General features: G+C 42.3%; 8 protein-coding genes across 8 annotated transcripts; 4 read left to right on the top strand and 4 right to left on the bottom strand.

Annotated features, from left to right (window-relative positions):
• Positions 1 to 375: 375 nt before the first annotated feature.
• Positions 376 to 1,598, bottom strand: I206_100340 (uncharacterized protein; the record flags this gene model as incomplete). Its single annotated transcript, XM_019152760.1, has 3 exons — positions 376 to 778; positions 845 to 1,106; positions 1,220 to 1,598. 3 exons carry the CDS (start codon positions 1,596 to 1,598, stop codon positions 376 to 378), a joined length of 1,044 nt encoding a protein of 347 aa, XP_019014898.1.
• Positions 1,599 to 2,822: 1,224 nt separating this feature from the next.
• On the bottom strand, positions 2,823 to 3,898 carry I206_100339 (uncharacterized protein; the record flags this gene model as incomplete). Its single annotated transcript, XM_019152761.1, has 6 exons — positions 2,823 to 2,905; positions 2,982 to 3,038; positions 3,134 to 3,344; positions 3,439 to 3,586; positions 3,645 to 3,721; positions 3,794 to 3,898. The coding sequence occupies 6 exons, from the start codon at positions 3,896 to 3,898 to the stop codon at positions 2,823 to 2,825; spliced, it is 681 nt and encodes a 226-aa protein (XP_019014899.1).
• Positions 3,899 to 4,275: 377 nt separating this feature from the next.
• On the bottom strand, positions 4,276 to 5,179 carry I206_100338 (thymidylate kinase; the record flags this gene model as incomplete). The annotated part of the gene is made up of 4 exons (XM_019152762.1): positions 4,276 to 4,599; positions 4,674 to 4,761; positions 4,835 to 4,943; positions 5,038 to 5,179. The coding sequence occupies 4 exons, from the start codon at positions 5,177 to 5,179 to the stop codon at positions 4,276 to 4,278; spliced, it is 663 nt and encodes a 220-aa protein (XP_019014900.1).
• Positions 5,180 to 6,073: 894 nt separating this feature from the next.
• Positions 6,074 to 7,214, top strand: I206_100337 (uncharacterized protein; the record flags this gene model as incomplete). The annotated part of the gene is made up of 6 exons (XM_019152763.2): positions 6,074 to 6,210; positions 6,285 to 6,418; positions 6,474 to 6,594; positions 6,651 to 6,744; positions 6,822 to 6,889; positions 6,947 to 7,214. The coding sequence occupies 6 exons, from the start codon at positions 6,074 to 6,076 to the stop codon at positions 7,212 to 7,214; spliced, it is 822 nt and encodes a 273-aa protein (XP_019014901.2).
• Positions 7,215 to 10,030: 2,816 nt separating this feature from the next.
• I206_100336 (uncharacterized protein) lies at positions 10,031 to 11,708 on the top strand (the record flags this gene model as incomplete). The annotated part of the gene is made up of 3 exons (XM_019152764.1): positions 10,031 to 10,057; positions 10,113 to 10,937; positions 11,001 to 11,708. 3 exons carry the CDS (start codon positions 10,031 to 10,033, stop codon positions 11,706 to 11,708), a joined length of 1,560 nt encoding a protein of 519 aa, XP_019014902.1.
• A 358-nt stretch (positions 11,709 to 12,066) lies between these two features.
• Positions 12,067 to 13,130, bottom strand: I206_100335 (uncharacterized protein; the record flags this gene model as incomplete). Its single annotated transcript, XM_019152765.1, has 5 exons — positions 12,067 to 12,194; positions 12,265 to 12,475; positions 12,527 to 12,685; positions 12,777 to 12,908; positions 12,981 to 13,130. The coding sequence occupies 5 exons, from the start codon at positions 13,128 to 13,130 to the stop codon at positions 12,067 to 12,069; spliced, it is 780 nt and encodes a 259-aa protein (XP_019014903.1).
• A 746-nt stretch (positions 13,131 to 13,876) lies between these two features.
• Positions 13,877 to 16,741, top strand: I206_100334 (uncharacterized protein; the record flags this gene model as incomplete). The annotated part of the gene is made up of 15 exons (XM_070202177.1): positions 13,877 to 14,017; positions 14,080 to 14,198; positions 14,262 to 14,637; positions 14,689 to 14,899; positions 14,961 to 15,049; positions 15,102 to 15,215; positions 15,276 to 15,316; positions 15,377 to 15,615; positions 15,680 to 15,787; positions 15,839 to 15,920; positions 16,021 to 16,036; positions 16,090 to 16,201; positions 16,261 to 16,328; positions 16,379 to 16,563; positions 16,636 to 16,741. The coding sequence occupies 15 exons, from the start codon at positions 13,877 to 13,879 to the stop codon at positions 16,739 to 16,741; spliced, it is 2,007 nt and encodes a 668-aa protein (XP_070058278.1).
• Positions 16,742 to 17,726: 985 nt separating this feature from the next.
• Positions 17,727 to 20,362, top strand: I206_100333 (uncharacterized protein; the record flags this gene model as incomplete). Its single annotated transcript, XM_019152767.1, has 3 exons — positions 17,727 to 17,903; positions 17,971 to 18,171; positions 18,227 to 20,362. The coding sequence occupies 3 exons, from the start codon at positions 17,727 to 17,729 to the stop codon at positions 20,360 to 20,362; spliced, it is 2,514 nt and encodes an 837-aa protein (XP_019014905.1).
• Between the last annotated feature and the right edge of the window lie 1,109 nt (positions 20,363 to 21,471).

Here is a 21,471-nt window from a genome sequence, read left to right as displayed (position 1 = left end):
GCGATACACGAATTCAATGGTCGGAGTCGGACGGCCTGACGAGGAAAAGACCATCAGTGGCGTGCTTGATCGCTATATACTGATCGAACATTTCCGCACAGGTCCCATCAATGTGTAGAATGGTAGTTCCGAACTTGCCAAAGGACTGGCCTATCACAGGATGACTCCAAAGGTACGATCAATGGCGACAGGGTTTGATAACCGGTCAAACGCTCGATAGCTCAACTCATCAGCTGTCATATCGTACTGATAAATGCTCGAAACTCCATACAATCGCTAAAATGTGACATTGCGACTGCGTAGTCATCCTTTCATAATTCTTCAGCAAACAGCTAATATAGTATATCGAACCGCCCCGAAGATCTGAAGTCATAATTAAAGCACATTCATCTCCTCTTCGCCAATTTGGTCTCCAGCCATTACAGCTGCATTTTGACCTTGAGCTAAACTTATCGTAATATTCGCAAATGCTGAACCGGAATTACCAGCCCAAAATAGACCCTTAACATTCGTTCGAGGATCATCTCCCATTCGAGGTGGTAAACCTGTGATACTCATTTCTTTTGAAGGTGGGGCAATCGTACCAAACATAGCTAATTTATCTTCTAAGAAGTCTTCAGTGAGTAAAGGTGTTGCATGTTCGTTTGCGCTAAAACCTTCAGGAAATAATAACATAGCTGGAACTTCTAAATGTTTGTTATCTTCGAATTTGATATCCATCAATTTACCGTCGGACGTTTCAGTAATCGACATAATAGGGGTCGAAATGATTTTATACCTGTAGAACGGATGAAGCATTTAGATCATAGAAATCTGCAGTTGTGGTATACAACTGTCGACTCACCCTAATCTTTTTAACAGATCATATCTGTCTTCAAGACCGGCATCTTTCCTTCCTTGTTCAGTCTCCACATCCATTCCATGAGTTAAGATATATTTTTCAGTATGATTCAATGATCTCCATAATTTCAACATTGATTCAACCAATTTTGGATTCATAGAAGCATTCTCCCTTGTAAGTAAAAATGCGAATGGTGCATTTGCAGTTTCAGTACCGTGACAAAATATACAATGAATTAGCTTTTTACCCCATTGTTCTTTAACACCTAAAACATTGTAAAACAAAATATCAGCATTTACCCGACAATTACCAGAATTTCAAACCACAAAAGTCCGTTCAAGAATATGAAATTACAAAAATTGAAGATTCATAACTCACCTTGAATATTTGGCAATTTATCTTTTAAACCAGTAGCTAAAATAACTTTTTTAGCATTAATTAATCTATTTTGATCATCTAAAGCTTCAAAACCTTTATTAAAATCTAATTTTCTTAAATTTATAATTTTACCTGATCTAAATTCAAAAGTATCATTATAAAATTTTAATAAATCTTCTTTCATTTTTAATTTAAATTCATAAGGATTTGAATGCTCAAATCCTGAAATTAAATGAGCATATTTAACACCTTGATTTCTATATAATTCTGAATCATATAATAAACAAGTTCTTTTAAGTCTTGAAAATGTTGTCGCTGATGATAATCCTGCTGGACCACCTCCAATTACTAATAAATCAACATATGTTACGAGTGACATTTTGAAAAAGTGTATACAGTTTGAGTCTTTTTAGAGAAATCTTGTGTATAATGGAATGACTGTGCATCTTGGGGATTCCTTCTCAAATGAGCTCATCTTTTATATACACACACATGCATCACATCGACTAATCATGCTTGATTATTCTCCCTAGATGACCGAGAATTGTCGTAGCCAAGAAAGCAGAAAGATATTCATACGGTCCTGGTTATCTGATTGTTCCTCCGAAATCGCATCCCGCTCGGGCGCCGGCCGGCGCCGTCGTATTTTTATGTTTTCTCGGACGTCCATATCTTTACAATCGACTGGAAAGTATCAGGAACGTTATGCTGTCTAGACGGCATGCTTCGTAGGCCCATATCTGCCATACCCAAGGACTGTGTAATATGCAATTCGAGAGTCCCATGGTCGTATGCAATAGGACTAGGAGAAGCAAAATACAAGATGTAATAAGTGGAACAGCAAAGTGGAGGTAAGTTGGATTCCATGAATATTTTCAAATACGTATTTTTGTCAATTTATCCCATTCAACCAAAATTGGTCTTTGTAGTGAATTAATGGCCAAACCAATTTGCTCTATAATTTTGTTCAATCATTCTTCTCTTTCCCAACTATTTTATATATCGTCAGTTGTTTAGATTAAGAGTACTGTGCGATACAAGCTATATGTGAGTACGAATATCTTCTCATGGTTTCCTATCATTTTTCGCCAGACTTGATCCCAAGGAAGACAATATCTCATCCTTATGCACCCATGTTCGGAAATTCTATAACGAATTTCAGACTTTTCAGGTCAATCAAATAATCTTCGTCTTGAAGACTTGATTCGATTTGAAATCGTCGTTCGAACAATGAGGGAACTTAGTTCATAGTTACACTGAGGGATCATCCTTACTCTACCTTTTTCGAATTTTGAATTTTGAATGGAACGGAAAAATAGAAAGCTGACTATTTGTTAATTGCTTTAACAGGTTAAACCAAGCTTGAATCAGTAGATTTCATTGTAGTCTATCTATCACTTATTTGAGGCCATCAGAAATGTTCAAGAACATGCATATTGTTCATAGACACATTTGGTGCGAATTTAGACAGATGGAATATGTTCACGACACTAATAATCTGATACATAAGATGCTTGACTTCTCAAACACCCTTTACCCAAAAACTTGGGCGGAAATTCACACCATATTACAATCTGATACCATCGCTCCTAATCATCCACAATTATTTCAATTTGGCAGCTCTGTTCATATCTCTAATCCTTATTCCCGATTTGTTCTTGATTTTCTTGTGTAATTCGGGTTTATCTGTGATCGAGATATAGATCAGCTGCAATCTCTTCGTCCAGATGACCGATTAACGGAGGATATATCGCTGACTTACAATCAAAGACCGCGAACAAGGCTTCGAGATGTACAAAGAATGGGGCCAATACGAGTGCTGCGGAAGTAATCGCCTATAATTAGCATTCCATACATGATCCGATTTTAAAATCACTCCATTTGCGAGAATGTAATTTCGTAGCTTCAACTCACCTTGTACTAAATTATCAAATAATGCTGGCGCTCTACGTTCAAACACTCCATGGCCTATGAATTGAGCTATCCACGCAAAAGCAAATACAGCCCATGCGAAAGGTTGAGCAGAAGGGTTCAATCGATCTGTAAATGGTAACCAAGTAGGAGGGGATACTGCTAGGTATGTTGAAGTAAGGTACATCAATATTCCGACTGGAAGGTATGTAAGCTGGTAAAGTTACATCAGCCTTCAGTCATAACATCTCGATAAAGATTGGTGCGAGCCCTGCAGCATCATATAGATAAAGTATTGATAAACTTACTCCTCCAACAGGTTCCAAAGCCACATAATATCCTAGATACGCTATAATCCACCCCAGCGCTAAGCTAGGTTGCAACGCCAATCCGTTGCCCAGTATCGTAGGAGATGTTCCAGGTATTGGCAGATGAGCAGCAATGAGCAGCCATGACCTATATACACGATTGATCAGTCAAGTGATTTACGTTTTGATCTATAGACGATACCAACCATAATATCTGAGGTATACAGACGAAATGAATGGCCTGATTGATCTTATTAGCGTGATAAGAGGAGTAAAACGCCAGCTTTGCAGTCAATCGGAGCGAGGATCAGCTTGGGAATAGCCTGTCAATTCAGACATTTTGAAATGCACATACCTCTTCTTCGACGTCGAAATGATTTTTGCCCTGTTTCCTTGATTCAGTTGGCTCAGTCATTTCTACCGGACCTTGTGAATGTGTTTTCCTGGGCGTTACTGACATGGTGGTCTTCGGCTACCCCAGTGATCAAACTGCTCTTTAGCTTGGATGTGTATGCACATGCAAAGGAATTGCTTGATATTGTTGTCATTTAAGAACCCAATAACAAGTGACGTATCTGTCTTACCAAATTCGGTCATTTACCTCACTACGTCGGAATCAAATTTTGGACCCGGTGGGTGACAGACCATTTTTATGTGATGCAGCCACCAATAATACCATATGTCCATATTCCATAACAAAGTCAGACCCTAGAAGAGGCTGATTATGTGTGTGACCACACTTTATTTTCATATACGTGTGTAGGAAGGAGAGTTTAGTCGCGAGTGATACACCAAGTCTACATAAGTCTATTGAGCAAAAAGCCTCCGAGTTCAAAGCTATATCCAAAGTTTCCCAATTTCACCTTGTACACCTTGTGAGGTCAAATTTGCAATTATCCCCTCTATACGTGTCTCAACTTCCTCGATAGTACCTCTAGCATCTACCTCTACCCATCTCTCTTTTCCGTGCCTATTTTTTACTTCTTGAGCTACAAGAGTAAATTGTTGCCTCGTGGCAGATTGCATTGAAACAGTCTCATATCGTTCTTCGCCAAATTGTGATCGTGATGAAGCTTCTTCTTGAGATAATGTCATGTACAGTGTCAAATCAGGAAGCGGAAGTGATTTATCAGGATTCAAGCAGAAATCAAACGGCAATCCCTAATGGAGATAAGTAAGAAAGGGTGAGCTAAATTGATAAGAGAAAACATTTTGGGAAACCTTTTATCACTTACTTTCGCTGCTGAAAATGCTATTCCAGAGAAAGCATATCGATCTGCTATGACTGTTATCCCGTTCTCTAAATCTCGTCTGATAGCATTTCTAGTAGATATAACTAACATGAGCGACTAGAATACAGACTCCAGTAGAATCATCACAATGACATCGTACTTACGCACATTCCCATCTATTGGCACTGAACAATAGATGTATAGCATGATCATCCATCTCGGCTTTTGATTGAAGGTAAGCATCGATCATCTTGCCTATTGCCGTCGTTCTATCTATTCAATCCAGATTCAGCGTCGACCATCTAACCAAGGATTTAGTGATGCCGTGGTCTGTTCTCCAAGATCAGACAAAGGTATTTCGACTCACCTGGAAACTTCTGCAGTCGAGCTCTGTCACCTTTTCTTTCTAAGCGCTCCACTAGACGAGCGACTTGTGTTGATTTCCCACATCGATCAAGTCCTTCGAAAACGATAAAAGCTCCACGTCGGGATGAGGAAGGGTCAGACATAATGTTGTATTTCGAGCCCCTAGAACGAGCGCCCAGAGTTTCTTCCACTAATTCTAGCGTTGCTTCTCTGACTTTGGAGCTTATATTCGAGACTTCACTTGGACGATCCTCAATGAGTTGAAGGCAAAATCGATAGTATGAACGCGTTAATAGATTTCTTTCTACGCGTAAAGATAGGACGACCTCCACCCATAAATCCCTTGAAATATTTCCGATTTAGGCCAGTTGAATAAAGGTCCCACCAAGTAGGTGGAGGTGGTCCAAACGCAATTGCATGATTTTATCTTTTTGTTCATGTAACATGGATTCATTCTCCTAATTATCATACCTTTAAGATGATTTTGTACCCCCTTGAAAGCCTCGTCAGCACTCTTAATATCTTACAGCGACGGGAATTGGTATGAATATGATACACAATGATGCCCATAGCGCGGTAAGGTGTTACAGGAACGATCAATTAATGTCCCATTTTTCGAAAGTGCTTATTGAGCACGACACATAGTCGCTTTTTCTCCTCGACCACTCACAATCAGCTCTATTGTACTTGATACACTCTCATCAGACTGTTGCCGCCTCATCTGGCTTAAAAGCATGAATGAGTAAAAACCAAAGATGTATCAAAGGAGATGTACCCATAAAGTATTCTTTTCCCGCTTACTTCCCATAATACACTCATTATAAAAATTCATATAAAAAAGCGAAGAAGCTCGACGATTCTGATTGTAGAGACTCTCAAGTATCATAAATTAGGCCCAAATTCGACAAACCTTACATTGGTCACCCTCCCATAGCATACATACTGAAGTTATTGCAATCAAATATACATACGTCGCTAGACGACGAAGCCCAATAGCTCTTCATCTTCAAATACTTCCATCAAGCTCTAGTATAAATATGTCTGAGAAACATATCAAACCATTTCTACCGTCCCGACCTTCTGGTCCAGTCTTCATTGGTCTCAACGTGCTCAGAGTGTTGAGTATTATCAGTTTGTTGCTAGTTATGTCAGCCAATATCGTAACAATGGCGAAGTAAGTCTCGATCAATCTTTGAACCTCCATACTCCGCTTTCGTTTAAGCCTTTACTGACCGTTGGCTGGAACAGTGATATTAAAGCTATCAAAGCATCCGGTATCCCAACAACAGAATCTGAGGAAGATTGTGATTATTATGAATATTCCTCTGTACCTGATCAAACGGGCGGACCATTCTGGAGTATCTTGAATAGGATTTTCATTAGTACGTCATCTCTACCTTACATGATCAGCTTTCCGTCAGCTCACCTATTGAGTAGCTTTCGAATGTATCTTATTGACTATGTCTGAGATTGGAGTACCTAGAAGACTATTTGAAGAATGGATACCGATCTTAGGACCTGCTCACGGATTAGGCGGACTCGGTGTATTTCAAGCTCTGTAAGTGGTTTCAACCGGCCATTGGTCGGCTATTATATACTGATAATTCACAATAGGATTGGGGCCCAGGTTTTATCCCATTATTGCGAACTCTTCCCTCAGGTATCTAGTTGGCTTCTATTTATTATTGGATGCTTCAACATACTTGCTGTGAGTCAAATGACATTCTCCGACAGTGTGGTGATCGCAAGTGCCTCCTCGTGTCGCTGTGGCTGACTCGTGTGTAGGGCATCTTCCTTCGAGCAGGGGCAAAGAAGAAGCGATTGATATTCTCATGGGAGAATGTGTCCTCTTTGTACGTTCACGTTCTGCTCACCGAGGGAAGCGAAACAAGCTCATTCACTAATTGCAGAACACCACAAACACGGATGGCAGCTACAGCATGGGATATGATAACCGATAAGAAACCCATTTCTGATGCTGGTCAAACAGCCCAAGCTCCTCCATTGACCAGATCCACTACTTCTTCGTCCGATACTCCCCTCTTACCTGAAACCAAGAATAAGACTATCCCTGGAGCCAAGTTCGGTGGATTTGGATTTGGAAGACAAGGCGAAAGGCAAGCTGCTGAGAGAGGTTGGAAGATTAGCAAACCTAGTGAGGTATTACCTCGTAAGTGATGCGTTCTTACACTGCTCGGCTATGCAACACTGATTCCAGCAGGTGAGAGAGCTGACGAAAGTTTGTACAGGGTATGCTATTTGATCTTGGTTCATTTGGAGCATGCCATCGTTCTGACCCGGTGTCAATTATCATCGAGACGGACATTTGCCTCAGATCTCACACCATAGCCACACGATAAACACTCCTTATCAGTCAAGGTATATTATCAAGCTTTATGTATGTGATGCAATTCTGCCTCGGGAAACGAATAACATTGTTCGATTACGCCAGTTCGGGTTGAGGCTTTTTTTTCACGTTTCAATCCTGAGGCTGAGCTGTGCTTCTAGGCGTCCTCGAAGCGAATAGTACACATCAGGCTTATTTACTACGATACGCTCGTTCGTGTTCTTGAGCAGACCGATTCCATCAGAAAGACTGAGATCGCTATCACTCATTCTAAAAATGGAAATTGACTTTGCTGACTCTCAATGGAATTATGACTGCTACTTTCGTTTGATCGTACTGCTCGCCTGTTGAGCATTCACATTTGAAATACGAAGCTTTCTGTTCGCGGTTGTTTCATCTGAAACGGGCGGGTTTATAATGGAGGATGGCTTGTGACATGTGAATGATTGTGATAATCTGGTCACACACCATTTAACGTCCAAGCTGGGTGCCCAGTCCATGGAAGAGTACTCAAAACGCTTGCTTTGTTCAGAATGGGATCCATATAATCCAGACAAGCAACCTAAGTCTGATGCTCGTCCGGTTTAGGATTTGATACTTCAATTGATGGTCGAAGCCGAAGCAGAAGCCGCAGTCAACTGTTCCTGCGGCGGAACTTTCTGCACGGCTTTGCCTGTAAGACAACACCACATCCACTCATCAGCTTGTATGAACCGAAAGGGGAATAGAAACACGTTGCTCTGTCAATACTTATGATCATAACGCTCTACCCTTTGTAATTTTCCAAGCGGAATTTTCTTTTTTGCCTGCAAAAGCCACTAGATCTAGGTTGGACAACCACTCGCATCATAATCACGGTAAATTAGCTGGGTTATCGGTATCTAAAACTGCCAGTCCCATATTCCATCAGTAGGAAATTGGAAACAGGTAATCCGCAAGTAGGAGTTTGATATTACGGTTTAAGGGAAATTGATTTTGGGTTATCAAGTAACCTTTTGCGTACACCCTTGAAGGGTGACAATTGAAATGTTGGACCTTTGAACAAGCTTATTTTAAGGAACTAACGAAATAAAATTCCTGCGAACTGTGTTATAGGAATAAAAGGCGTTCCATTTCAAGCGGAATGCGACCAATGGGACAGACAAGTCGTCTTTTGGGACTGAATTAGGTAACAGCCACGGAGTCTCCGAAACTTTATGAACATGGCCCTGAAAAAGCAATTTTACTTTTTCAGGTGAGTAAAGCGGTTATGGGATATCACACGAGTACAATTGTGTCAGGGCGTTAAGGGTTCGGAAAATATTTACGTTAAGATTCCAAAAGCCACGATAGCGAAAAAAAAGCCACTAGAAAACAAGCTCAACGTAAACCGTGTCATAGGCTTCGAAAATTTCGTTTTCCTGGAAACGCGGCAATTCCTTGGATTTATCTATATCTTCAGATAATACAGTTTGAGTAAACGCTTTATGTCCGTTCCGAAGCGATCCCGAATCTTGCTCCTTGCGTTAAGTTCTGGTTGAGCAACGCCTTTAGCGCCTCGAAAAGAAGGGAAAAGAAGAAGCTTATTCTTCCGTCCCTCCATATTCTTTCCCGAAACTCAGCTAAGAAGCCTTCCTTTTCCAAAAACTTCGGGAATATATTCGAAGCCACTGACAAGAAATACTCGAAAAGCTTGACAGCGGCGACCGGTTCGGAGGTTTTGATCCTCACGGCGAAAAAATAGGAAGAGCTCCTAATCACCCAAAGAGAAGATTTTTGCTGGAATGGACTTTTTGATTCCAAATCAGACCTTCCAATGCAGGGAATGCAGATATGACATCCCAATATTCCTAGCTAGACCTGAACCTGTAGATCAGGACTAACGCACTCAGCTGGACCTAGTGGTTCCTACTTGCGGATTGTGAACGGAAAATATTGATCCTTGGACCTCTTACCGATCTTTCTACATTCGGCTTCGGTTTTTTGAACATTTTATACAATTCTTCGAAATGTTTCTCCTCCGTATGGTTGTCAAGAAGCTTGTTAGTTGTGATGGCGTTGATGAAACGAGGTGAGTACCCATCGCTTTCTACTTATTTCACTCGGGATATCAGTTATTGTTTACCGCTTTCGTCGAATCTTGACTTATAATTCACCTCATCATGAGGTATGAAGTGGTAGACAAAGTCGAACAAGCTTGTTTGGTGGAGGTGATTATTCTCGTCGAGCGCCAGAGTCAGGGCTGGACATAGAGTTGCCATGGCGTTGTCCACGAGAGTTTGATAGATAGGCGTATTCGGAAATGACAATCGAAACATGATTGATCAACGGTCAATCCTTCACATGTTTTTTCAAGATGGACATATGTGTCACGGACCAAAATTGCTTCAAGCTGACTTGATATATAGTCTAGCTCCGTAGTCTTTCTTACATCCCCTCTTCTTCTTTTTTTTCCAACCATCAAAGTTTTTTCTTGACATCAAGTCAATCCACATTCATTTTCTTTTCGCTTACGAGCACCACTTTCTTTGTCTAACTTCAACTTTGTACTACGCTGGTCCGTAGTCTACCCACGATCATTATCAACATTTTTTAAACTAGACCGCCATCAATTAGCTTGATATACACTCTTTAGAACTATCACATCAGCTGGACTGCACACAACATCATGTCTGACAACGAAGTTACCATCTTCGTGAGTTTAATACCCCAAAGTGCGCTCAGGCATAACACTGACTGTATCCTTGTAGATCCCCTCTTTTCCTCCATCACCTCCTACTTCTCCTACCCGGACCATGTCTACCTCCCCAGAATGGTTTACTACTCCTGTAAAAGCTCCTTACAGGCCATCTCCTCTCTCCTCGACCATCCCTTTGACTGCTCTCGAGCAAATTGACCCATTCAGTAATCATCAAGTCGATGATTCTTCTGACAGTCTTTCCGATGATCCTGAAACTCCTCCTCTTTCTCCTACAAGGAGTCTCTCTTCAGTCTCGATGGATAGAAGTACCACTTCAAGTTCTTCCTCCGGATCCGACGAAGAAATCCTTACTCCCCCAGCTGTAAACAGAAGACCTTCTTTACAACACCACATGGGTATGCCACCTTCATATTTTAACCTCGAAAACGTTACTCGAGATCAAAGAAAATCCAGAAAAAATAAATACAGAGCACGATTCCCCAGTGCACCAGTCAGCGGTTCTATCACTCCAATGTGGAAAATTGAGGAAGATTCAAAATCAGCTGGTCTTACCAGTCTGCTTGAACCTTTCGAGGGTATTTTACCTCAATCCAGAAGAGATTCTGAACCCAACTATATCCTCTCTGAGGACTCTTTCGTCCTCACTCATGTTCCTACTAAATCCGTCTCCCTATCCGACTTCAAAATACGTATGATCCGAGTGCCTAGATGGCAACGACCAATCGTGATTGCAGTCATGTCTTTACTCCTCTTCGGTTCTCTCTGTATGGTTTCATGGTTCCAACAATCAATTATGTCTGCTCAACACGCCAAAGTCATCAGACAAGGTGAATGGATGTTGAAACATGCCGCGATCGCAAGATCCGAATCAGACGTGAGTTGAACCCTGTACCAATTACACTTTTCAATGAGCATCAACTGATCTGTCTTTTACCAGTCATACGTCGACACCGAACCTGGTTACCGATACGAAGCACCAAAACATCATTCATTAAAAGTTCAAGAGAAAATCGCTAAAAGAGCTGAAGTTGGACACACTGCTCAAGCAGCAATGAGAGCAGCTTCTACCGGTCCAGTCGACTTTACAATGAACAAAGATGAAGAATTAGCAGCTCTAATGTCATTCATTGTCGGTACAGCAGCAAATACTTTACCTGAAATCGACACAACAGATCCTCATTCACTCGAAGGCTTTTTACCTTTCGATCCTAGATCACCTCATGCTAAAAAAGAAATCGAAGAATTATCTAAAGTTCATTGGGAAGATCACCCAGTGATGATTTTAGGTAATATGAGAGATCCAAAAATGAGAGAGGTTAGAACATTACTTAAAAAATATGTTGTAAAACCTGAACCTTTTTACGTCGATATTGATCAAAGAAGAGATTCAGCATATCTAGCTCCTACTTTAGAAAGATTATTGGGTAAACAAGATTCACCATATGTTTTACTTAAAGGTAAAAATATTGGAGATTCTTCTAAATTGATTGAAATGGAAAAGAAAGAAACTCTTGTTGAGAATGTCGCTGCTTCCGGTGCTTCAATTGCTAAACGACTCAAGAGAAACAAACATCAAAAGGAAGAAGAGAGAAGAGAGAATGAAAGAGTATTAGGTCCAAGACCTATATTCGAAGAATCCGATTAATTGAATTCTCTACCTTTGATCTCCTTTCTTAGCTATTTATGCCTTTCTCTTTAACTTGACGATTAATCTTTGTACACCTTTTTAACCTTTGAACACACCCTTCTCCACTTTTGGGCTTTTCATCTTGTAGTCTTAGGCTCTTATATATAGTTATAAAACTGTAAACAACCACAGGAAAATTCGTTATAGAATTCACTTATAATGTCCCTTTTTTGGGCAACTTATGCAATATTACTAAAATGAACAGTTATTCTCCAGATGCACGATCATAGAGGACATTAATCACATGACATCACTTTCTTGCTTCACGATAGCTATTATCGCTGCGTATTTGCTTCGCATCTAACAGTCTACAGATCTATTTTCGTCTGGCCATGAGCTTATCAACATGTTCCCTTATTCCTTCTTCCCATTGATCCCAACCAATTGATGCCAGCCAGGAATCTCTAGTCATTTGGTCTTCTTGATAATCCCCTTTCCTGCCGGCTATGTGACGCGATATAACGTTAGATCTTGACCCCGATCGCGAATCATACGTAAGTTACTGTGTACTCACGTCTGACTCCCTTCTTGCCTTTTGCCAAGACTCTATGAGTTCGTAATATACCATCAAGCTTAAAACCTAATCTCAGTGCTGCAGCTTTACTTTTTTCGTTGAGGGTAGTAGTAAACCATTGACATCGTCTCAAACCCAAACCGCCTTCAGAAGGCATATCTAAGATCCGATGTATAATTAACCCAGCAGCATGTGTCAGAACGTGCGTCCGCTACATCGAAAGATTAGCCGGCTGACCCTATGTATTTTTGGTGCGACTCACTTGAAATTTCTCCAATACGCAAACCCATCCTGGTTCAGAAGACATGTTGGCCACATCTGAATTGATCATAGAAATCATTCCTGCAAATTCATAATTTTTGGGATCGACAATCTCGTCTGAAGCTGGAGGTGCAGTATAAATAGCGTATGTCATGGCACTCTATACCATGATGAAAATGGAAAGGTATCAACATGAATCACCCCGATGCCGGTCATCTATGACAGAAAGGGGATGAATACAAATTACTTACAGGCTGTGATCTAATTACAGTCTCTTGCCATACTAATACATCTTCCAAGCTATGCCAATCTATAAGCCAAGCTGTAAAATCCGGTCCGCATTTTTGTAATCCATCTATGAATAGCTGAGCATGTAATGAAGGCTACGCATGTAAGTCTCGTTAGCATACCTTGTTCTGAGATGTATATCCAACGAGGTTCCATTCGAAGCTCACGACGAATGGTCTGAGTTGGACTCTATCAGATTGCAATTCTTTCACCTCGAAACAGAAATTGTAATCATACTCTTCAGGTGGAGTATGTAAGTGGATGTCTCTAGGTACATCGACCTTTTTAGGACTATAAGTGTTCAGATAAGCGGTCATCTTCAAGTCGTTCTTGATGATTGCGTCGATTTGAAATGCACACTTAGTTCTGATATATATATATATATATGTGTTCGAACATACTACCAATCCACTGGGAATCTACTCGATTTCAGCAAAATCAAGACAAATACCCTTGAGCGAACATGTCGGCGCTCGAAGAACCAGCACCCCGGCGCTAACCGAAGTTCGCCTAAATCTGACCGAGTCGAATTCGGCTTAACAATAATGCAACAGACAACCATTACTGTCCACCTATGCATATTTGGTCCATCTTCCTCGCGTCAGTCTGATCAATTGGATCGTACGGCACCAGTCTGTCGTGCGGTTCACATTCTCCTGATTGAAACGATTCCTTGTTGCAACAATGGCGGGAGATGATAGCATTGACTGACGATACAACCACTTCCCAGATATAAATGCAGGTATAACATGGATACGAGTCGGGATCATACGCAAAGATATAGATCTAAATTACGATACCAACCTGCTCATGTTTGGACCGGGCTCGGGCAGTAAAATAAAGATGAAATCACAATTTATGGCTATTCTTAGTAAATGAACGATCTTGAATGCGGGATCTCAGGCACGGCGACAGTGACTCAAGGCCATCATTACCCGAACATCATTCCTACTTCTTATTGCAACATCGATGTACATTCATCATATATGCATCCCATCCCGGGTCTTCAACATTGTATCACTTGTCACCCCTACCTCGCTTTACATCAGTCCGCAAAGAAAGCATGTTCAGGAAAGCAAAGACAGCTTCCATCCCACTGGAATCAGATCCATCGATCCGAAGATCATACCTTTCACCCAATGAACTGGTAACTAGGCCGGCCGGTGATGAAGTGACTGTCGTAGGGGATTTCTTCGCATACTGTGTAAGCACGAGTAATCTAGATATTCGACATGGATCCTCGATCCTAAATTATCCGGTGTGTAGGCTCGAAAGTATGGTGACCAGATAGCTTGTTATTATCGAGACATAGTGGATGTAGTAGAGGAGACTAAGGTAGTTCCTAAATCAGATGGGACGGGAGACGAGAAGAAGATTTGGAAATAGTGAGTGAATGCAGCATCTGTATGTTATAGATAAACTTGTATTGATGTCCGTCGCTGTTGCAGTTTCACATTATCTACACCTATATCAGTCACATATAACCAACTGAACGCCAGCGTTGCAGCATTATCATCCGGCCTAATTAATATTGGCTTTACCGACCCATCCACTCCAATCGCGTCTAGACCTAGAGTCTCCATCTACGCAGATACATCTCTAAACTGGCAATTGATGTCCCAAACTTTCGCAAGACTGGGTCATGTCCTCACAACAGCGTACACCACTCTGGGAGAAGAAGGCTTATTAACCAGTCTAGTTGAGCCAGAAGTCGAACTATGTTATTGTGGAGAAGCTCAATTGGAATTGATAGCAAAAGTGGTCGAGCGAGCGGAGAAGCTTAGATACGTTGTGTATGATGGAGATGAGAACAGACTTAGTCAGGTAAGCGGATTTTCTTCAAATTATCGCAATTGGCCTTAATCTAGATATTAGGACACGATCCAAAAGATTGGTAAAGTGCTGAATGGTAGAGGGGGACGTACATTACCATTACAAGAAGTCAAACAGTCTGGTATCGATTCTCCGGTCAAAGACTTCGGTTTCAAACCTACTGAGAACGATTTGTTCTGTATTATGTATACTAGTGGATCCACTGGAAAGCCGAAAGGTGTATTGCTTAGTCACAAGAACATCGTATCTTCCAGTGAGTCCCCGTCTAATGGCATCATCGAATCTTAGTTAACAAACCATGCTTTATGTCCCAGTCGCCGGCGCAACCTTGTTATGGGGAAAAAACTTTAACCGGTCGGATCTGCTCTTAGCTTATCTCCCCCTTACTCATATATTGGAGCAGGTCAGTGGCTTGTGCGAGGATGCAGACGAGCTTTGAGCTGATTATATGACAGTTCTTGGAATTCGAATTCTATTTTATTGGTGTACCAATAGCCTATGGAACGGTCAAGACTCTGCTGAATGATAATGTCAGAAATTGTGACGGTGATTTTGTGGCATATAAGCCAGTAAGCATTGTGAAACATTGATTGTGGAACAGTCGTGAAGCTGAACAAAGTGGAATACAGACCCTGCTCCCAGGTGTCCCGGCGATTTATGAGATGATCAGGTGAGTGATGATCCTTGGTCTTGATGATTCATACAGCTCACTACTGGTAATACGTCACAGAAAGGGCATGGTGAAGAAGATACATGATGCCGGATCTCTGGTAGGAACTATATTCAACATTGCCGTACTGGGCAAGCAATCACTCCCTTGGCCTTTTTCGTCAGCCATAGATAAGCTGCTCTTCGCAAAGGTCAAAGCAGCTACAGGGGGGAGATTGAGACTAGCAATATCTGGAGGGGGACCGCTGAGTGCTGACACTCAAAGATTCCTGTCGACAGTGCTTGTGGAGCTCATACAAGGTCAGCAGATTTGTCGAACGTAGCTTTGGAGACCAGAGACGTACTGAGAATACGATCACTCTAGGCTACGGATTGACGGAGACTTGCGGTATGGCCACCATCTGTGGACCCAATTTCTCTCCTATTGGCAGTGTGGGTGTCATCGGACCCTCGTGCGAGATTAAATTGCAAGGTGAGCGAAATACACGCAAACGAAACTGTCGTTGCTCATTCCCTATTTCAGATTACCCAGATGCTGGATATCTGTCGTCCAATAAACCACCTCAGGGTGAAATACTACTAAGAGGTCCAAATGTATTCCAAGGGTGAGCGCCGCTGTCTCCAATGAAGCTAATCTGTGATTAGGTATTTCAAGCAAGAAGAATTAACCAAAGAGAGCTTCACATCTGACGGATGGTATAAGAGTGGAGATATTGGTCAGGCAAGTCGGCGGTGTGGTTCCTATGTAGCTGCGAAAATTGACACTGAACGCAGTGGAACATCGACGGAACTCTCAGTCTAGTAGACAGGGTGAAAAACCTGGTGAAACTTCAGAATGGGGAGTATCTGGCGTTGGAAAAGGTCGAATCTGTGTATAAACATTGCAGTAAGTATTGAGCTGCAACTGTGATTGGGCTTACAACGTGTTGCTGACTTTCAGTGTAGATTCTGTGATGATGCTCTGCATAGTCGCACCTCCAAATGCTGATCGCCCTATCGCGTTGGTATACCCTGTGAGTTTCCCCTTCGTACGTGAAGATCCATGGTGACCGCATGGAGACAGCACGAAGGAAATCTAAGGAACCGACTGAAAGCAAACGGTATTGTGGATGACGGTGGACCAAAACAATGGGCCTCGAATCTGACAATCGTTAGCTATTTGATCGGAGAATTGAGAGATGAAGCCAAGAAAGGTGGATTGCGAGGAGCCGAATTAATCGGGGATGTCATCTTGACGGAAGAGGAGTGGTAAGCTCTAACCTTGTTACACATAAAACAGATCTCGTGACTGATCAAGAACGCTGCGACGCGCTGAAACAGGTCTCCTGAGAACGGCATGCTTACCCCAGCGATGAAGTTGGCACGGAATAACATTACGAAGAAATACCAAAGTCAAATAGACAACTCAATTGGTAAGCGTTCCTAGATCGCGCAGGTATGTCTTGTTTGTATCATGATCACACAGTATAGTTATTCCGAGTTCGATGTGTTTCGGTATGTATGATGATGTACGATAACGAGACGTGCCTCTACCAGAACAAAGGCAACGGATGTCTCGGAGTGATCGGTTACAGGCGATCGTGACAGCCAACATGAGAACGCGTTCAATCATGGTATTCCAGCAATCATACGCCATTCCGTCATCTGCATACTCTGATTACGCTCTTGCGAGTGGATTGTAAATTCATCCGAATTTTGCGAGGGTACACTCCTACAAGCTTGGTATTAACTTGAAAGTTTAATGTGCGTAACATATGGACGCGCTTTAAAGACGCGCTTGATTTTCACGCAAAGAGAACAGCCATTTATCTTCCCTGAAAAAATCATTCCGACCTCTCCATTCGCAACCGTTTGTCTTCAGACAAATCGGAATAGCTGTATTATTACGCCATCTCAAATGATTTAAGCCTTTCTAAGTGCAAGTACTCAGGAGTCATGCCAAGTAACGCGATTATGCTATTACGCCGATCTACCGATTTCGGGTAACTTTTAGAATATGTTAAAACCCTGTTATTTACCAACTGATAGGGTTAATTCGACGCGATAGACTTTGATTTTTCATGGTGGCGGGCGCGTCATCTAATGGAAAATTAGCTTGGTAAAACGATGGTAAAGACAAAATCGATGATGGGAAGAACGATATTAGAGATGCTGATTACATCTTTTTCTATTTGTTCTTTTGCATCTATCAAACGTTTTGTATAATTCAATTTTTTCTTCTTATTCCCCCTCCCTACAACCCTTCACTTAATTCTCTAATCCGACTCGAGCCAGGAGCTCTTTACTAAGCCTCGACGGCATTACCTTCGTTTGATCATCAAGTATAGATTACTTAGTCAGCAGATCCAGCAAGCGATTTCAGCAACACTTTTAATCAACCTCAAGCTTAACTTTTAGAAATAGAATATAAGATGGCGCCGGTCGTCGCTTCTGCTGTAGCACTCTTGGCCATTGCCGGAGCTGTAGATGCTAAACCCTTATTAAAACCTGGAAGACATGCCAACCCACATGTGGCTAGCATCTTGTCATCCTCCAAGCGAGGACTACATAACCTTATGGCTAGATACTATGGATCAAAGCATGGTCTCGTGAGTTGTGAAATCCTGTTCTTACATCCAAATCGTATATTCTGACCAGAGCAACTTCGCTGGATAGTCTAAGCCAGCACCACTTCCTGAGAAACGAGATACTGCTCTGCCATCTGGATGGTCATATTTCGGATGTGTTGGTGAATCATGGGACGAGCGATTATTACAAGGATTCGCATTCTCCTCATCGGCCCTTTCTCCGCTTTTGTGCGTAACTCAATGTACCAAACTTGGATACACATTTGCCGCTACTGAGTACGGGGACGAGGTACGTACTGTCCACTCTGAGTCAACATTTAATGCTGACCATTTTTCACGTGTAGTGTTATTGTGGTGACAAGTTTGTTGGCAGCGGTGGTGGTCGAGCAGAAGACTCAACTTGTAATATGCCCTGCGAAGGTGACTCAAGTGAAAGCTGTGGTTCTGCTTGGTATTTATCGCTCTACCAGTATAACTCTAGCGAATTGGCCTCGTGTAGTAGCACCGTTCCTACCGCGACCACCTCCACCGCTCTTCCTGTTGCGACCAATGGAACAACTACCACTGTCGTCGAAAATGGTACTACTTCGATCGGTGTTGTTGGCATAGCCACCACCGGTTCAGTCCCAGCTACCACTGCGAACGCTACAACCGCTGCATCTACAGCTACTGCTTCGACAACCCCCTCAGCTACTACTTCGGCCCCTTACCCTGTTTACACCGATGCTACCGATGCCTCTGAATGGTACTCGCTTGGTTGTGCTGCTGACAGCTCCGATCGACTTCTTACTGGTTCTAGCAAAACCGCTTTCACAGGAATGACTGTCGACCTCTGTCTTTCATACTGTGAAGATGCCGGATTCAAGTACGCCGGGGCTGAATACGGTGACGAATGTTACTGTTCGAACACCTTACCAACTACCGTCGAATACCTCACCAACGGAGAATGCAATGTTGTTTGTGATGGAAAAGACGACGAAGCTTGTGGAGGAGGTTATGCTCTTGAACTTTTCGAACTGGTTTCAAATGCCGGGAACGACACCGACTGCACGTCGACCTCTGCCATGTCTTCGAATGCTACCGCGACTGCTACTAAGACCGGAGCCACCAGCATTATCACCAACGCTACTACTGCTGCTATCACTGCTGCCACAACTGCTGTCACTACCGAAGCCAGTACTACATTGGCAAGCGGAACTACCCAAACTTCTGCTTCCACTGTCCCCGCCACCACTCAAACTGCTCCTGCTTCTTCGGAATCTCACTACGTCTGGGCTCATCACATGGTCGGAAACACCTACCCATACACCCAATCTAACTGGGCTAGCGATATTGCCGCAGCCCAAGCTGCTGGTATCGATGGTTTCGCTTTGAACATGGGTTCTGACTCTTGGCAAGTTGATCGAATCAGTGATGCCTACTCTGCCGCTGCTTCTTCTGGATTCAAGCTTTTCCTTTCACTCGATATGACCGTTCTTGCTTGTTCAAGCTCCAGCGACGCCTCCAACCTTGTTAACCTCGTCAAGAATTTTGCTGGCCAATCCGCTCAAGCTACGCACGAAGGAAAAGTCTTAGTATCAACATTCGCTGGTTCCGATTGTGCTATATCTTGGAAGAACGACTTCGTTACCGCTCTCTCCAACGCCGGTGTCTCGATCTTCTTTGTTCCAAGTATTTTCTCCAACCCCAGCACTTTCTCTTCTAACGACTGGATGGACGGAGAATTGAACTGGAATTCAGGATGGCCAATGGGATCCGCCGATATCGACACCTCTTCCGATACCCAATACATTTCTGCTTTAGGTGACAAGGAATACTGGGCAGCTGTTTCACCATTTTTCTTCACCCACTTCTCACCCGCTACATGGAACAAGAACTGGCTCTACAGATCTGATGACTGGTTATACGCTACTCGATGGGAAGATTTGATCGCTATGCGAGACCAAGTCAAATCAGTTGAAATTCTTACATGGAACGATTACGGAGAATCCTCTTACATTGGTCCGGTTGAAGGAGCTCTTCCCGCTGGTTCTGATGTCTGGACTAATGGATTCGAGCACACCGCTTTGAACTCCTTAACTTCATATTATGCCACCGCTTTCAAGACTGGTTCTTTCCCATCGATCACTCAAGATGAAATCATCATGTGGGCTAGACCTCATCCTCATGATGCTACTGCTTCCAACGACAGTACCGGTAGACCGACTGGTTGGAATTACACCGAAGATTATCTTTGGGCCATAGTTCTTGCTACTGCTGATTCTACAGTTACATTGACCTCCGGTTCAAACACCCAAACTTTCTCTGTATCGAAGGGTCTTAATAAACTCAAATTATCTATGTCTGCTGGTCCCATCTCCGGTTCTATTTCTAGATCAGGTTCAACAGTCGCTTCATACAATTCTGGATCAGCCTTCCAATACACCACATCACCCGTTACATACAACTATAACTACTTTGTCGGATCGAGCTCCTCATAAGCAGTACCAAAGAGCTCTCTGATTGTATCATAAGTAGTGACAGGAAAATGGGGAGTCAAATTTTTACATTTAATCAACGTTCTCGTGCTGGCACGGACAATCAATTTTCATAGAATATTTTCATTTAAGGGAATCCTACGCAGTCTTCTTATATTTACGCAATTTGTTGGTTTATTTCGGGGTATTATATTATCTATACGTTCCTTTATTGTCTTCTTTACAGACCCCTCTTGATAACGAGGTTATGCAAAATGTGATGCAACCATAGATGACATTAGCCCAGACTGCTTTTTGGCAATTGACCAGCGGCAAATGCGCAACACAACTGCAGTTACATTGTGGTCGAGTTCCGATCATTTACCCATAGAAATTGACGAACACATATAGCGACTGAAACTGATCGAATATTGGTATTGCACGCGTAAGTTTAAGACGTGATTCCTACACATTGGTGCGACTGTTATAAAACCGAAGCATTCTGTATATGGGGAGTTAAAGATATATAACCGGACGTGTTTTATATGAAATGCGCGGCACGGAAACGGAGAAAAAGATGCTGTTGCCGCACAGAGACCCAAGGGAAAAGCGGCTGTTGTTCGCATTTCTTACTGCATTCGGATAACGGATAAAAAGGTAAAAACGTTTATATATCTGGATATAGCGGAATCGGAGGCGTGAAATCTGGAATTCCTCTTAAAAAGACATGGTGAGCATCACGATCTGCAGACTGTATAACGGAACCAGGGGATAATCAGTAGGCCTTTCTGGTTGAATTATTGTTTCCGGCCGCAAGAGATCGCAGCGATGTCCAAGGAATACTCTGATGCTGTGTCCTGGTTTTACTACGTCACATCTACTTGAAGTTTTTCCAAATGGTTTAGAGCAATTCCTAATGTGTTCCATGCATAGCAGTCAGTTCATCCAGTTGCGAAGCAAGAGCCGACACGGCTGATCCTAGCTCATTGCTTGCAAGCTATTCATAACAAAGTGAATTTTTGAATGAACCGCATCACACACATATAAACTATAAACGACCGGGAAATTAGGATTTTACTGGTTTAGGGAAAAAGCCAAAATTTACACCTCGCTTCCCTCACGTCATTAATCGC

The sequence above is a fragment of the Kwoniella pini genome, chromosome 1 (genome assembly GCF_000512605.2).
Source record: "Kwoniella pini CBS 10737 chromosome 1, complete sequence".
NCBI classification, from domain to species: Eukaryota; Fungi; Basidiomycota; class Tremellomycetes; order Tremellales; family Cryptococcaceae; genus Kwoniella; species Kwoniella pini.
Note: the sequence above shows the minus strand (reverse complement) of the source record. Positions and strands in the feature narration are given on the sequence as shown.